The 14708-nt window shown below is 32.3% G+C and overlaps 2 protein-coding genes across 2 annotated transcripts in view; one reads left to right on the forward strand and one right to left on the reverse strand.

The window, feature by feature from the left end:
- Positions 1-161: 161 nt before the first annotated feature.
- On the reverse strand, positions 162-4185 carry LOC115444752. Its single transcript, XM_030170657.2, has 3 exons — positions 3769-4185; positions 2590-2782; positions 162-1125 (listed from the first exon to the last, which is right to left on the reverse strand). Exons 1-3 carry the CDS (start codon positions 4066-4068, stop codon positions 827-829), a joined length of 792 nt encoding a protein of 263 aa, XP_030026517.1. The 5' UTR covers positions 4069-4185; the 3' UTR covers positions 162-826.
- Positions 4186-11601: 7416 nt separating this feature from the next.
- LOC115444751 (thrombospondin type-1 domain-containing protein 4) overlaps positions 11602-14708 on the forward strand; it is an 80287-nt gene continuing 77180 nt past the window's right edge. The window contains exon 1 of the mRNA XM_037439417.1: positions 11602-11747. The gene's annotated coding sequence lies outside the window, so the exon portion shown is untranslated. The remainder of the gene's footprint in view (positions 11748-14708) is intronic.

Below are 14708 nucleotides of genomic sequence, written 5' to 3' on the forward strand. Positions count from 1 at the left end.
ATAGGGATAAAATGGAACTGTAATTAATGCAAATCAATAGATGGTGTTCGTGGCGGTTCTATCGTTTGTAAAATTATATTCCTTTTTATCATGTTAAGATGGATTTAAGTCCACGAAGCTAAAGTTGCAGCAGGCACGGCTAGTTGTAAATAAAATACACATTTAAAAAAATATATTTATTTAAAAACGTTCGTACACACATTTAGGACATTTCTACTTTATATTATTATATTTTAATAACAATATAAGTAACTATACACAAATCCACAAACACGAGGTCTACTATCTATTTACTTAATCAAATAAAAGTTATTTCAATTATAAATCAAACGGTAAATAAATATTTAGACCAAAATTGCGAACCCAAATACTCAATCACTACCGGAGTTTTTATACGTAATCTAAGTTGAATTACGCATAAAAATCTGTAAAGAAGCACGCCTAATACGCTCACTATTTATCTAAAAATAATTTTGTATAAATTTCAATTTCAATTGAATGTTTTGTAATGTCCCTTAAAATTAAATAATTACATATAAATAACCGATTAGGTAATGACACATTTGTAAACTAGTATAGATGTTTGACGATAAATACACTACTAGTACGAATGGTATCTATTAGATAGAACAGCAGAAATTTATAACAATACATATTTTTTCATATTTTCATTGTAATTCAGTTTTCTTTGTGTATTATACTTATTACTTACATTTCAATCGTATGATTATAATTTATGTAGTCTATCAAAGCTTAACTCTAAGTAATTACTAACTTACAACTACGCGACGCTATCGCCATCTGTTGATCCCGCCACGTCAACTAGTCACATAACGTTTCTGGTAGTCGAAATCAAGTTGAGAATAGGCTGAACTAACACGTACCCGAGAATCATCGTAACAAAAACCATTAAAGCAGTAGCTAGACCGCCTTGAGAGGAGCTGTAGTAGTCCATATTGAATCCTATTATCATAGTGACAAGGCCCATACAAATTGCGAATAGTCCGACTGCCAGGTGGAGGATTTTCACTGGTCCGCTCTTGATCATCAAACGCACTTTCGATGAAAATAATGCAATTATGCCGGTGATGAAGCTGATTAGACAGAACACTAATGCGATCACACCTGAAACATAAAATGAACTATATAGATTGTATATATTTCCTAGTTATAAGTTACACTTTTATGCATCCATCATTCAGATTATTTGCGAATAACTTGGTGTATTTATTCGTACCCGAAAATGACGGCATATGGGTAACGATTACACCTGAATAAGCTGTTTAGACTCGTGCTTGTGACTATGCGTCTGTACTAGACAAGTCTCTATAGTAGCGGTTATACCAATATCTATGAATAATCTCCTTATTCTAATAAACAGTTCCTATATGCGATCAAATTTGTATGTAGGGACAATTTGGGATTTGATTTTTAGGGTCATTTGCTTATCTAACTTAGACTGTATTTGGAAACTAAAACTAAACAAGTTAAGTAATAAAATCATTTATAGTAACTTATTTCTGAACATGAAAATAGTTTTATAAACTTAGATATAGATACGGTCTTACTTATAATGTATTGGTGTTATTAATTTATGTTTCGAGGTTTTCTATCATTTTAATGCCTTTATATTTTACAATCGACCTCTATATAGTCGAGCGCAGCATTTACTCTACTATCGAAAAACACTTTGTAAATCGAAAAACACTCTGTAAATAATCGATGTCTACCAGTTAATTTTTAATTTGCAATAGATAAGGTGATTCGATTTTGTTTTTATTGCTTTGAATGATGAAACGAGCTTGCTGTTCGCCGTATAGTAAGCGATGCGACCGCCCATAAACAGTAGAAACACCATCCATCACCTTGAATTATGGTTTGGTATTTCACTGCGCTCGCCATCTTAAGATGTTATGTCTTATTATGTCCAGTACTTACGCTAGCTTATTTATCAGACAATATACAAAAAATAGAGTTCGACATACTTTTTACGACAAACACCCACTGTTATAAGATTTTTCGGATCGAAATAATATTAACTAAGTATATCGTAAAATTAAATCAATCGACCTAATACTTACCTATATAAAAAGGCACGCGGTATTAGTTGTATTATATCCATTTTCCTTTTCGGAAGATATTTCATGTAAGGACATATCAAATAAGAAGATATTTAAAAAGAAATATTTTTTACTGTGTGAAATAGTTTAGATTATTTCGAGCGTTTTGTAAAAGATACTGTCAAAGTTATCTTTATTATCATCTGGATAAACAGGCGAATAAAGATATTTGTTACCAAAACTTGTTATAATTGTTATAAATACACTCGCAGAAAGCAATCCAAATTTTGGTGAAAAATTATTTGATTCCAAAACTTGATTATGTCATAAAAAAATATGCAGTATATTTTTGTTTTTTATTCATAATTTCATACCTCACGCGACCCAATGATTCACAAAAAAATATCTTTATCATATAGAGATAACAATTTGCAACAAAAATGTTGAAGTTACTCAATTACGTGTTTGAAATGTCGCTTACTTTGTAAACGTATAACTAGCTATAGATAATTACGTGAAAATCTCATACCACAAATGCCATGAGCAGTTGAAATCTTCATGTCCACTTCGGCCAGTCCGAGGAACGTTCCCGTTATGACGAAGAGAGATCCGATTATTTGCAGGCATCCGTGTACAATGCGTTTACTGTCTTTGGACAATTGCGATGACCAGGAGTTGTGCCTATGCAGAGTTAGAATGGCTTCTACGAGGAATAGTTGATACTGGAACAAAAAAATAAAAAATGAGGATATAGGTACATAACACTGTTACTTTTTGTTTTATTTAAACTTTTATGAATTAAAAGATATATAGCCGGATTGTGCTCTTGTTGTATTTAAATTAAAATTGACGAAATATCTAACAAACTAGACTTAAAATTAGTGCGATGCTACGTTAGATAATCTTGCTTTTAAATGTAAAGTAAATAAGTATCATGTTCCAATATAGGACTTATATTAATCGCTCTACAGCGATGTTATCATAAATATATCTTTGCCTACTTCCGGCCACTGTATATCTAACCAGTTAGACGCAAAAGTTTCTATTATTCAGCACTGATTGCTTAATATCATTTAGTTAATTGTTCAATTCCATCTATGAAATATAATATGCAAAATAATAGGAACACGTAATTTTTATGTCTGTAAACTTTAGACTTGTAATAGAGTCACTAAGCACTCGTTACCCGTCTCACGATTCTCCCGGTCCAAATTTTGATTTATCTAAAACTGTATGTATACCTAAGTTCACGATAGTAGTTTTAATGTGTGGGATAAGAATGAATAAGTCCACCAGCGGTTTCAATTTCTTAGTTTGATTAAAGTTTATGAAATAATATAAGTAGGTACCTATTATGTTACTATAATATATAATGTTGAGTATATTGTGTTATTACGCGAAATATTATCCCAAAAATAATTTAGTGTAGGTAATAAAAATGTAGTGATAGGAGTACGGAACCCTTAGTGCCGGAGTGTTACTTGCAATTGGTCAGTTTCTTAGGTAGTCGTAACTCGCAGTTGATCCAAGAACAATTTAATAAATAATACCTATCACAGATTATATTATCACGTATACTAATTTATAACATAAAACATGTCCAAATCCAGTTATTTAGAATAATTCATTGGTAATGACGACTTCTGGGAGGTCCCATCACTTAACATAATAATGTACAAAAACATTGCATCACGATCGCAATACATACGCCAGTTCCAGCAAGTATAATATGCAATTGCAAATTGCTGATTGTTCCATTCGGTGACGAGGTCAACGCAAAATGCCAAATACAGAACACCACTATGGCTATTTGCATGTGATGGAGTAGATTGAACAGCTGGCAGATGGCAGCCCAAGCGGAGTCCCACGAGGAGCTGTACGCGTCTCCACTCTCCTCGTCATAAGTCACAGGAGCACGAGTGATCTCCGCCTGATATGGAACGTGTTCCCTCACTTCAAACATCTCGACTTTGTCCACTGACTGCTGACTCGTACTAGGCCTATCCATCTTCGATCTTGTCTCCACCTCGTATACTCCACGAACCGTAATAAAGTTTCAAAGAAACTATAATTTTTAGACAACACGCGGTTACATGGAGTCCGGCCAACTTTGGTACTAAATTTTAGAGTATTTGCTCTAGATAGTGATACTCTTGTTTAAGATAAGATGATAGAATTATATCTGTATTTCAGTTATCATAATCGAACTGACAGTTTAAAGATTATGATCTTGCGTAACCATGCGATAATGCGAGATGATGGTAACTTCGGCTGATTACTTTTATCGCGGTCATTCTTTTTCGTAATGTTGAAATTTTTAAGACTGAAGGAGTGGCTTTTTGTCGCGATCATGTTGTTGATTCGACCTAAATACATACTTTCATTGGTGCCTTCGATTCAACGGTGTGTTTTGGAATAACAATTGGATCAAATATCTCTACATTCGTATGCAAGTAAAACTATGAATTTTGTATGTTGTCTGGAAATATAGTATAATGTCGTTTTATAGCGGAGACGTAAATAATAAGTTCTCATGATTGAATTTCCTTATTTCATGTGAAGGTTGCAATGGATATGTAATTTTTCTAGTAGATAGGTACGCTGGTATAACTGAAGTGATATTGATCTACTTGCCTTTTTGAGTTCTGAAGACAATGTAGTGCTTCACGAAACATAGATTATATCAGAAAATATCATATATTTTTAAATTTATAAAGGCAACGCCAATAGGTACTATTGGAGGTCAAAGGTAACAGGTAGACGTTTAAAGATAATAGATGTACAAGGCGTCTGTTGTATTTTAAACACGAAACTCCACGAATCTTCGTGAAGATGATGAATTTTTCGATGAGTCTACAATTATTGTGATTGAGTTGGAAATGTTACAAAATTATTTGGCTTATTTTAATCGACCAGTTGACTGACTGACTTAGGCACATACATGTCCTCTGAGAGACTCCGCTTTAAGAATTTTTTTAGGTAACCTGTAGAAAGATGACTTAGCAAAAGAATCTAGGACCTCCCAGTCCTAATAGACAGTATATTTTCGATCATTAAACAAGCATTTGTAGAAAAAGCTAAAGCTAATATTACTACGGCGCTTTCTATCGTCGAGCTGTGAATTTTCTTTCATTTATAAGCTTTCTTTTTAATTTCCAAACTTAACACAAGATGTCGCGAATATAAACGTTTGCATAAATATGAACTTGACGATAGATGGCGTACCTAACGCCATCTGTTTATACCACAAATAGCATTCCGAGAAAGCATATTAAAAAATAATTGTCTAAACTTTTCCAAGAATAAAAAATGTCTGTCAATAAAAATAGAACGAGTTTAATTTGATCGTGGGCTATTTTTTAACTGCATTCTCAATTAATGGAAGTCGAAATAGGTGAACAAGAAAAAACTTTCTATGATGCCGCTTGTAATTAGGGAGGGACCTGTGACCGCCTTCGAATTAATAAGCCCGCTAATGAATTCTTCCCTCCCTGAGGGTCTACTCGAGGCGTGGCCCATTTGTCAACAGTAACACGTGATAATGAACGGTCAATGGGTCAGGCTACAGGTTTCTAAATTCTGTACTAGTTTTTTTTCTAGTATATCAATAAATCAGTTTGTTTTGTTTCATATTCATCGACTAGTTTTATTCTGTGTGATGTAATTTAAACAATTAATAGTATTAACACGCTAAGACCAGCCGAACTCATTTTTTCATAATATAAATTCACGATTGTGTTCAAAGTGTGTAAGGATGGAATGTTTCTTTTTTAATCATTTATTAGTCTTCTAAATAATACATTTATGTCCATCACAGCTTCCAGTTGTTCTGTTTCCATTATTAGGAAAATAAAAAGTCGTTATAAATTGTTTTAATTACAAATGCAATTATACTAAAATGGTTTATCAACATAGTATCGTTGAGGCTGTAGAAGTACCTATGCTTTTTTTTTAAATTTGCTGTATACAATATCATTTTAGTATTATTAATAGGTACCTATTTACGTTATTTTTTTTTGGTTTAACTAAAACACTAACCTAAGTACCCAGCAAAAAATATTCTAAATATACCGATATAGAATGTAAATAAGCTTTTTATAATAATATCGGTAAGGTAATCCCGCACTTATGCGGTCATTAACTCGTTCCGTGCGGGATGCATGCAGGTAACATTACACTTCCCGAGTTGCAACGATTATAAATCGATAGTCGGCATCGGCATCGTGTATCGATTATGGCCGATTATTGATTTTGATTTATTGAACCGTGCACGTCAATCGCCGCCTTATTTTTAACATGATTGAAACCTTAAAGGGATTGTGTTATTTATAGAGCAATTTGCTGGCACTTTTTTTTGTTAGAAAGTAATCCATGATTCTTGTTGCATGATAAAAGTTTTATTAATAACATTAATGTCAACTATTTGTTTGATGCGTGGTTAGATTCGCAATACATCGTCACTGTTATATGTAGCCAGGAACTTGTTTCATAACGGCATAGGCATTACGTGTGTCGTTTACGCTTAGCTAAATTATAATTTAGTTTGTCAATAGAATTCATGTTTTATGTCATTTAATGTTTACAAGAATATGAAATAAAATCTTTCTCGTATTTAGATGTCTTTCTAATTTATCATACTGTTTCAGCAGGCGTGAAGAATGGGGACAAATAAACATGCACAAAAATATCCACACTATGTAATAAAATGTGTTTCATAACATGATGAATATGTACTTTTGGAACGAGGATAGGGAAACTATAAGAGATCGTATTCGGAAGAATTATTGTTCTGTAGAAAAAAAGTTACAGGTATTTAAATTTGTGTACCATTTATAATGGGAAATAAAAGATTGTTCCTTAAAAAAATACCACAAAATTATTTACATGAATATACGAAACTATGAATTAAAGAGGAAAATATGATATATTTGTCAATTTATAGGATTTCCGTGCAGTCTTTGGTAATTATAAATTATCTTAATTTTTCCTAAATCGAATTCCGTCTCCATCTATTCGTTACCACAACCTGTTAACAATGCAGCAACCTTACTTTCTATAACAAAATCATTAACCAAACTACATTACCGAAGCCTATCGTAATAGTTTTCTTGATTTATAGTATTGGAGTAAAAAGCTTCATACTTCAATGGTAAATCACCGGGTCGCACGCCCCACGTCATTCCCATGGTTGTTAATTATTATAAATTGATGCTGCGCAGCGTCTGCGCCTCTATTGGATTATTATCATTAGATTTATAGTTACTGACCCAACAACTATCGTGGAAAAAATTTAAGACAATGAGAGTCGAAGTTTGACTACTGTTTTTAGATTTGCTTTTGTACTTTGGTTGTAAGTAACATTTGAAAATTAATAACAGAATCTTAGTAATTAACAACAAGATGGCTTATATGTTAAGATATATTTTGAATATGAAATTATACATAGGTACACTATTTCCTCGCGGGTTCACCTGCCTAAGAGTTAACTCCTAGGGAGGCGAAGCGCGAGTAATTATTAGTTAAAGTATCATTACAGGTACACCAGTAACATAGTAAACGTAAATATCGAGGAAACGAATTAAAAATATTTTTTGTTTATTTCAGTCGTGAACCACATTCAGATATCCGTTTATCATAAAGGTGGATTAAGAATTTGAAATTTACAAGTTCCGGATTAAAAATGTGTTGATTATTTTCAGTGGATATTTAGGTTAATTTGAATTTATTTTTCGTATACCCAGATTAAATAAGATTTATGTAACGCTAGTGTTTGTGGATTAGCCCTCGTGAAAAACCTTTCTTATTACAAAACTAAAACACTGTACGACACTTGCGCCATCTATATAAAAATAAGATAAAAAAAAATATGTTTTCTTATGTGAGCAAATTACTAAGATAAAAGAAGCTTATGTGTTGGACATGGTATACCTATGTGTCAAATTTCATCCAAATCCGTTTAGCTGTTTTGGCGTTTATTTCTAATAAAACAAACCTTCAAATACTATTAATATTATAAATGCGAAAGTTTGTGAGGATCGATGTAAGTATATACGTTTGTTCCTCTTTCAGGAAAAAACTAAAATAGTAAGGATGAAAATTAAAACATACTATATCTACGAAGCGGCTTAGCCAAGTAACTTCTTTTATATTATACAGCTCATATCATAGTTTAAACTTGACTTTCGCTTACAATGATAGTCTTCGCTTCGACGATTAAATATTTACCGTGTTATGGAATACCAAATAACACCATCACATTTAGAATCATTTCAATATCAACAGAGAAGTTCGGCGGCACTTTCTACCACCTTTCTAAAGTGTTAGATACAATTAACACATTTCTGTAAATCTATTTGGAATTTATCACATTTACATTTTGATTTTCGTTATTTTATTTGAATTGTAATAATTAAAAAGTATTTACTAAATAGCCATGTAACTTCAAGCAGTTTTAAGAACGATCAACGTAGTTATATTGGGCAGCAAAGAATTAACGAAATAGTCGATTAGAATAAGAATACGAAGATATTTTTTCAAACCAACACGGAGTTGCGATACTAACTTACATTTTACTAAGACTTCGTTTGTGAATCATACACATTCATTTTATTATAGAGTGCATTAAAAATGTTTAAGTATCATCCGCGTTCGTGACCAATGATGATAATTATGCTTTTACCATAACGAAAGTGTACATTGATTTACATTGAATTTACTCACTTACACGCTTACCTAGTAATAAATTTTATCAAATGACAGATGATAAAGGTTTTTCATTCGGATGCTGTGAATTATGTAATGTTGTGTAACATGTCGATTGAAAGGGAAAAGGAATTTTGAAATGTATTTAAATATTTAGTAGATAATACAATTGCTCTGGTTTTATTTTAAACAGAAATTATTCGTGAGAAAAGTACTTTTTATAGACTGTTCTATCGGCACGTTTTTATATTGCATTCTAATTAAACGTTAGATTATGAAACACTCCTTAAAATGGTAGATGTTTACGAGTAAAACAATTTTATATCATTCAAAATGTGAAATTCCTTTGCTACTATTTAAAAAACTTCAATGTATGCACGTGAGGAAAACCGCAGTAATTACCAGCTTGCATTACCCTCGGGAACGTGGTTCCCAATCAAGAATTCCTAGTTCAAATGTTTCTGGTTAGTTGGTGAATGGTGATTTCCTGTATGGGCCTTGTCGGAGATTATTACCTTATAATTCAATTTCTTTGCTGATTTTAGTATATAATAAAGAAATGTATTCATGGATTTATAGATCTGGTATATTATAATTGAATAGAGAATAAAATAAAGGTAATAAGAGGATAACATTGATTTTGGAAATGCTTGCTTTAAGTCGGTAAGTAAAACAAGTCCATGTAATGTGACCAAAAATATAAAAGGAGACTGCTTCGGTGGTGTAGTTGTAATTACGGTACGACTGCAGTGTTTAAGACTCGGGTGCGATCCCCGGTCGGGTAAAGTGATTTTCTGCTTAGCATCAGCCCAGAGTCTGGAATTTGTGTGGTATGTCGATAAGTTCGCTATCCATTACATCATGAGACGGAATACACACGGTGGAAAGTCAGTGCACCAGTTGCGCCTCTGCCTACCCCTTCGGGATAAAAGTTGTAAGTGCGTGTGAAAAAAAAAACCAAATGATGTGTGGTGAAGATCATGGCGACACATATTAAGTCATCAAGCGAATAACTTGTCATTTAGTTACATAAAAATATACCAAGATTACTCGCAAAGAAGGTTACCGTTTCTTAACCGTGATTATAGTTATCTCACTTGCAGTTCTGCAGGTGAGATAACTATAATGATTATGGAATTCAACTGATGATGGAGTTCCTAGTATTGAAACTGTTCAGTTTTATAACTCAAAACTCCATCATTATTTGAAAGGTCTTTGTTTGTAATTAATCATATCTTACATTCTGAGTACACATTGCTCGTTATACTGAATACTAATTGTTGCGTGATGAAGTCTCATAAAATATGACTACCTAATAGCCTATCTCAGGAATGATAATCGTAGAATCGACAGCAGCCGGGACCAATTAATATGGCGTTTGAGACCAGCAGTTAATGTCTTAATAAGAATGCAATACTGATTGCAGACCACAATTTGAACGAGGGTGGGCTAGAATAATACCGGTGTCCGTCTGTGTGGTCCTGTCAGACCGATCTACGTGATCGCCTACATCGATTATCGAAGTGAACTAATATTAACAGTGGTTACCTTAGAATTATATAGTTGCGATCAGCGTTAATTTTAAATACTTAATGCTCTCTTTGAAATCCGAGTAGCCGATGTGCGATTCTTCGTTTTTTATTTCGTTGTCTATTTCGGAATGTGTTTTACCGCCCACGGTTTCGTTTATGTATTTCTTGATTATTATAATTTTTTTGTAAAATTAAATGTATATTATATTGTTATTTATTATATAAATTAGAGCTTAGAATGATTGTAACTTTTATAGGACTCATAAGTCACGACATCTTAACATTATGTTGAACCTAATACATTTCAAATTTGGTCTAGCCTGACACTTAAAAACTCAAAAACATTATTATTATTAGGTGCTCGTTTTTTAATAGACATAGGTATAAATAAGAAATATATGTATAAAATTTAATTGAAACCGCACAATATCTTATTTAATTAACTCCTCTATTGTGCGCATGAGAAATAATGTTTTTCTATTACACTGAACCTGGGGTGTTATAAGGCATAGACTCTATAAATCAAGGGTGACCGTATCCAGAATGTCCCGTGGCGAATGTGTAAATACTAACGGGGAAGCCAGATGAACATAAAATGAATTTAGTTGAGGAAATCTCTTTTTCATAACATGTAATAAATCACGAGAGATTGCCGAGGGAATAGGTGGATATTATATTTTTGAATTGATGTTGCTTTAATTTTTCTCATGGAAAGTTCAGTTCCTGATTTTAGTGGTAGGTGAATTGTGAGGTGGGTTTGACTTCTTGATGGGTCAACAAAAATGTGAAAACATTTTTGTAAGCCTGCGATTATAATTTCTGTCATGCTAATAACGTGGCAATATGATGAAAGATCAAAGAACGGAAAGATGTTCCGTGATAGGTAATATTATAATATCTTTAAACGTAATTACAGAATCGTTATACAAAAGGAAATATTAATATTATCATATGTGTATAGTTCTCTTTAATAAAACTATAGAATGAAATTAGCAACGAATATAGCCGTCTTGAAATTTTGAAGTCGAAAAATACATAATAGAAATAGGAAAATCGACACTTTGATGACACACGTGATGAGACTCAACTAAAAATAAGGCCATTGGGTATAGTAAGGTACACTTTATACATACGTATACAAAAAAGTTTGATATTTCCATGGCTGTAACCTTATAATTTTGTTATATGCATTTTCCATATCTAAAACATTGTAATTGCCTAAACTGTGACAGGTTACATTTTTACTTTCCATAGTAAAAGTAGTATAGACTATGGAGCCCTTTAGTGTAATGTTCGCGCCAGACGCTGCGCACGCGCACAGTATGCCATACATCTCGGAGAAAATCCGGTGATTAAGACAATTCTTGTTAATCAGTTGAGTGGAAAACATCAACTGTGACGGTCATTAGAAAATATTTTTGCATCCATTTCAATATTGTGTTTGTGATATAAGGTGGGTTATTTTAATTTAATTAGTATGTTTTAAACATTATAATCATGTGATGGTAATCTTAGTTATTTTTTGTAGTAACATTAGTGAAAAAGTTTAGTGTTCGTTAGCTATATGAGTGGTTACTTAAAAACTACGCAAACCATAATATTGTGAAACGTTAATTGCGTTATTCCGGTGTTAGGTAGATAAATTACTGACAGAATATTTAATTGATCTTATTACATGTAGCCATTTTGAAATGTGCAGCAGGTTAATTTAATGCTTACAAAAATATTTAGAAAATTTAAGAAAACTTTTTAACGAAGATTCTTTAATTATATTTAAATTTCTTTACAATTTTTATGACAAGCAATTGTTTTACTATGTATAATTTTATGAAAAAAAAAACAATATATTCCCTACTTTACAGCATTTTGCTTATTGTCTGCGCCATATCGCGAAAATATATCTATTGTAGAATCTTTATTAGCCCCAATAAATAAACATAAAATGATGGCTTACTGTTGACTAAAATTAAGATAACTATAATGACGATAGTTTGGGTTCTAAGTAGAGTCATAACTCAAAATTGTAATTGTAATAGAAAATACTTCGAAAATTATATTGTTCTATCAAAAATGAAGTATAATAATTCAAAATATACGAAACTATTTGTGTTTTTTGATATTATAGTCCAAGACATTAATGGTAATTCTAAGCGTATGGCAATACTAGAGAATTCCCATAATAGAAATTCCTACAGCTTTGAAATTCGCACACGTGTCCGTTTCTGCTATACATTAAAATATAATGCATTTAAGGAATGCTAAGTCAGTGGTTCCCAAAGTTGATTGGGCCGCGACGCACCTAACTAAAACGTTCAAATGCTGGTCTCTCCTTTTGGTTGTCATGGATTAATCATTTTTATACTTTTCTTCACTATTGGCCGTCCAGCTGTTAGCCCGGTCAGTTGATTTACTGTTTTATTTTTAAAGGCCACGAAATCTACCTTTGATACATAGTTTGGGAAGTGTTGATTAAGTTTTAATACATTATGATGAGTAGTCAATTTACTGCAAGGTCATAAAATGTTGGTTTTTACAAACATTGCCTGCATCTTTCTTCCGGTGCCTAGGCCATGTGTGACATTGTTTTGGAAACTGTTATCGCGTTTATTTTAGTGTCCTTTTTTCTTAAACTTTAATCAATAAAAGTTTTAATTGAAAACGAAAGCCATATAGAATATAATCTAGCCATAGTAATTAAGATAATAAAGAAATATCTACTAATTGTCGTGAGGTTTTTGTGATTTATCGGTCTTCTAGAGATATCTCGTATGTAATTAGAACTTGTCTTGGAACAGAAGAATCGTGGGAGGCATGGCTAATTAGAAATAGTTTTTCTATTAAATTTTGGCACTCAGCGGGTTCTTTTTCTAAGATTTCTTACTAACAATTCCCAAAGATATTCACTTAAATAGTGTTAGTATTTTCTCGCGGCTTGGTTGCGGTAAAAAAATATTTTTGTCGGTGTAGTTTTACATTTCGTGACTTATTGAGTGGCAGTTTTTAAAAATATATTTTATATTGAACTATTAATATTAAAAAATCCAGTTATGGCATCATAAAAGAAGAAAAATACTCTCTTTCATTACTTTCTTTCCAATATGTCTATTAACTTGCTATAGAATGTATTGAGAACAAAATGTATTTCAAAATTTCGTTTCATTAATGACATTTGAGACATATTCTAACAATCTCTTAGATCTCGTGCGAATATGAAAAGAATCTCCACTAATGAATGTACAGTCGTTGCCAAGATCCGTTTTCATTTCATGCGTGATTTAACATTATGTGGTGTAGTTCATTAAACTTGAGACAAACATTTTAGAGTAATATCGAAGCGAATACAATCTAAACGACAAATATACCGAAAATACGCTGTAATATTTGGAATGGCCGATTTCCCTACGACGTTCGTCTAGGTTTTGTAGGTCTATGACAACTTTAATAACAATAGACTATATTTTATAAATAAAATATTCTTTTTCTCGTGCTGTGACTAAAAGGATTGTGGAAATGAGTAGCGAATATATTATCATTACTTACAACTTCATTTCAAAAGCTGTTCAGCCCAATATCTGTAACAAAACTAACTATTGGCATGCAATGTATCAAAGATGGAAATGGATTGTGCAGATTTATTTGGTGTTTATTCGTATGAAGAGATTTAATCCTTGTATATTCCCCATTTAAGTTTCTCTTTGTTTACGCGCTGGAAGTTCGTAAAGCTGTGTTTACACTGGATCGCAGTCGCAGCCGCGGGCGTGCGTCTCACGTTCTGCATTCTGTTTGAACTACGATGCGCCACGTGCACGATAACAGGTTATTCAGCCTAAGGTTATGCGCACATTGCATGTCTGAGCGATATTATTAACTTAACAATATTTATATAATTTTATTAATAATCTTACATCTGCATGTGTTTTTAATCCTAAGATCTAAGATCTTGTCGGTTACGAAATAATTTAGTATTGTAAATGTAGAATATAATTTTAAAAAAGTTAATATGACTTCATAGATTTTATTTGTAAGTTTGTAAAGGCATCAATAAACGCTTCAATCATACACTTTCCGGGATTTGAATGTCAGTTAAAATGGCATTTAAAGACTGGGATTAAATAGAGGCGGGGTTTTAATTCAGACATACAATTTGCATGCACGTGTATCAACACGAACCACGTAATCAATAACATAATATCTACACGAACCACGTCTAAATAAATCAATATCCAGCGGGGTAATACAAATTTTATTCAAAATAAAGTCTTGTTCGCTCGCAGCGAATTACGTAGATTAAATAAATTGCTTAGATAAGAGTAATTGCTCAAATGGTTAACAGCAATTAAATTACTCCACTTGATTTCTTAAAGTACGCGTGTCGGTTGCCATTTCAAAACGATATAACTATCTTGTATAGCTT

Source organism: Manduca sexta, chromosome 16 (genome assembly GCF_014839805.1).
Source record: "Manduca sexta isolate Smith_Timp_Sample1 chromosome 16, JHU_Msex_v1.0, whole genome shotgun sequence".
NCBI lineage: Eukaryota > Metazoa > Arthropoda > Insecta > Lepidoptera > Sphingidae > Manduca > Manduca sexta.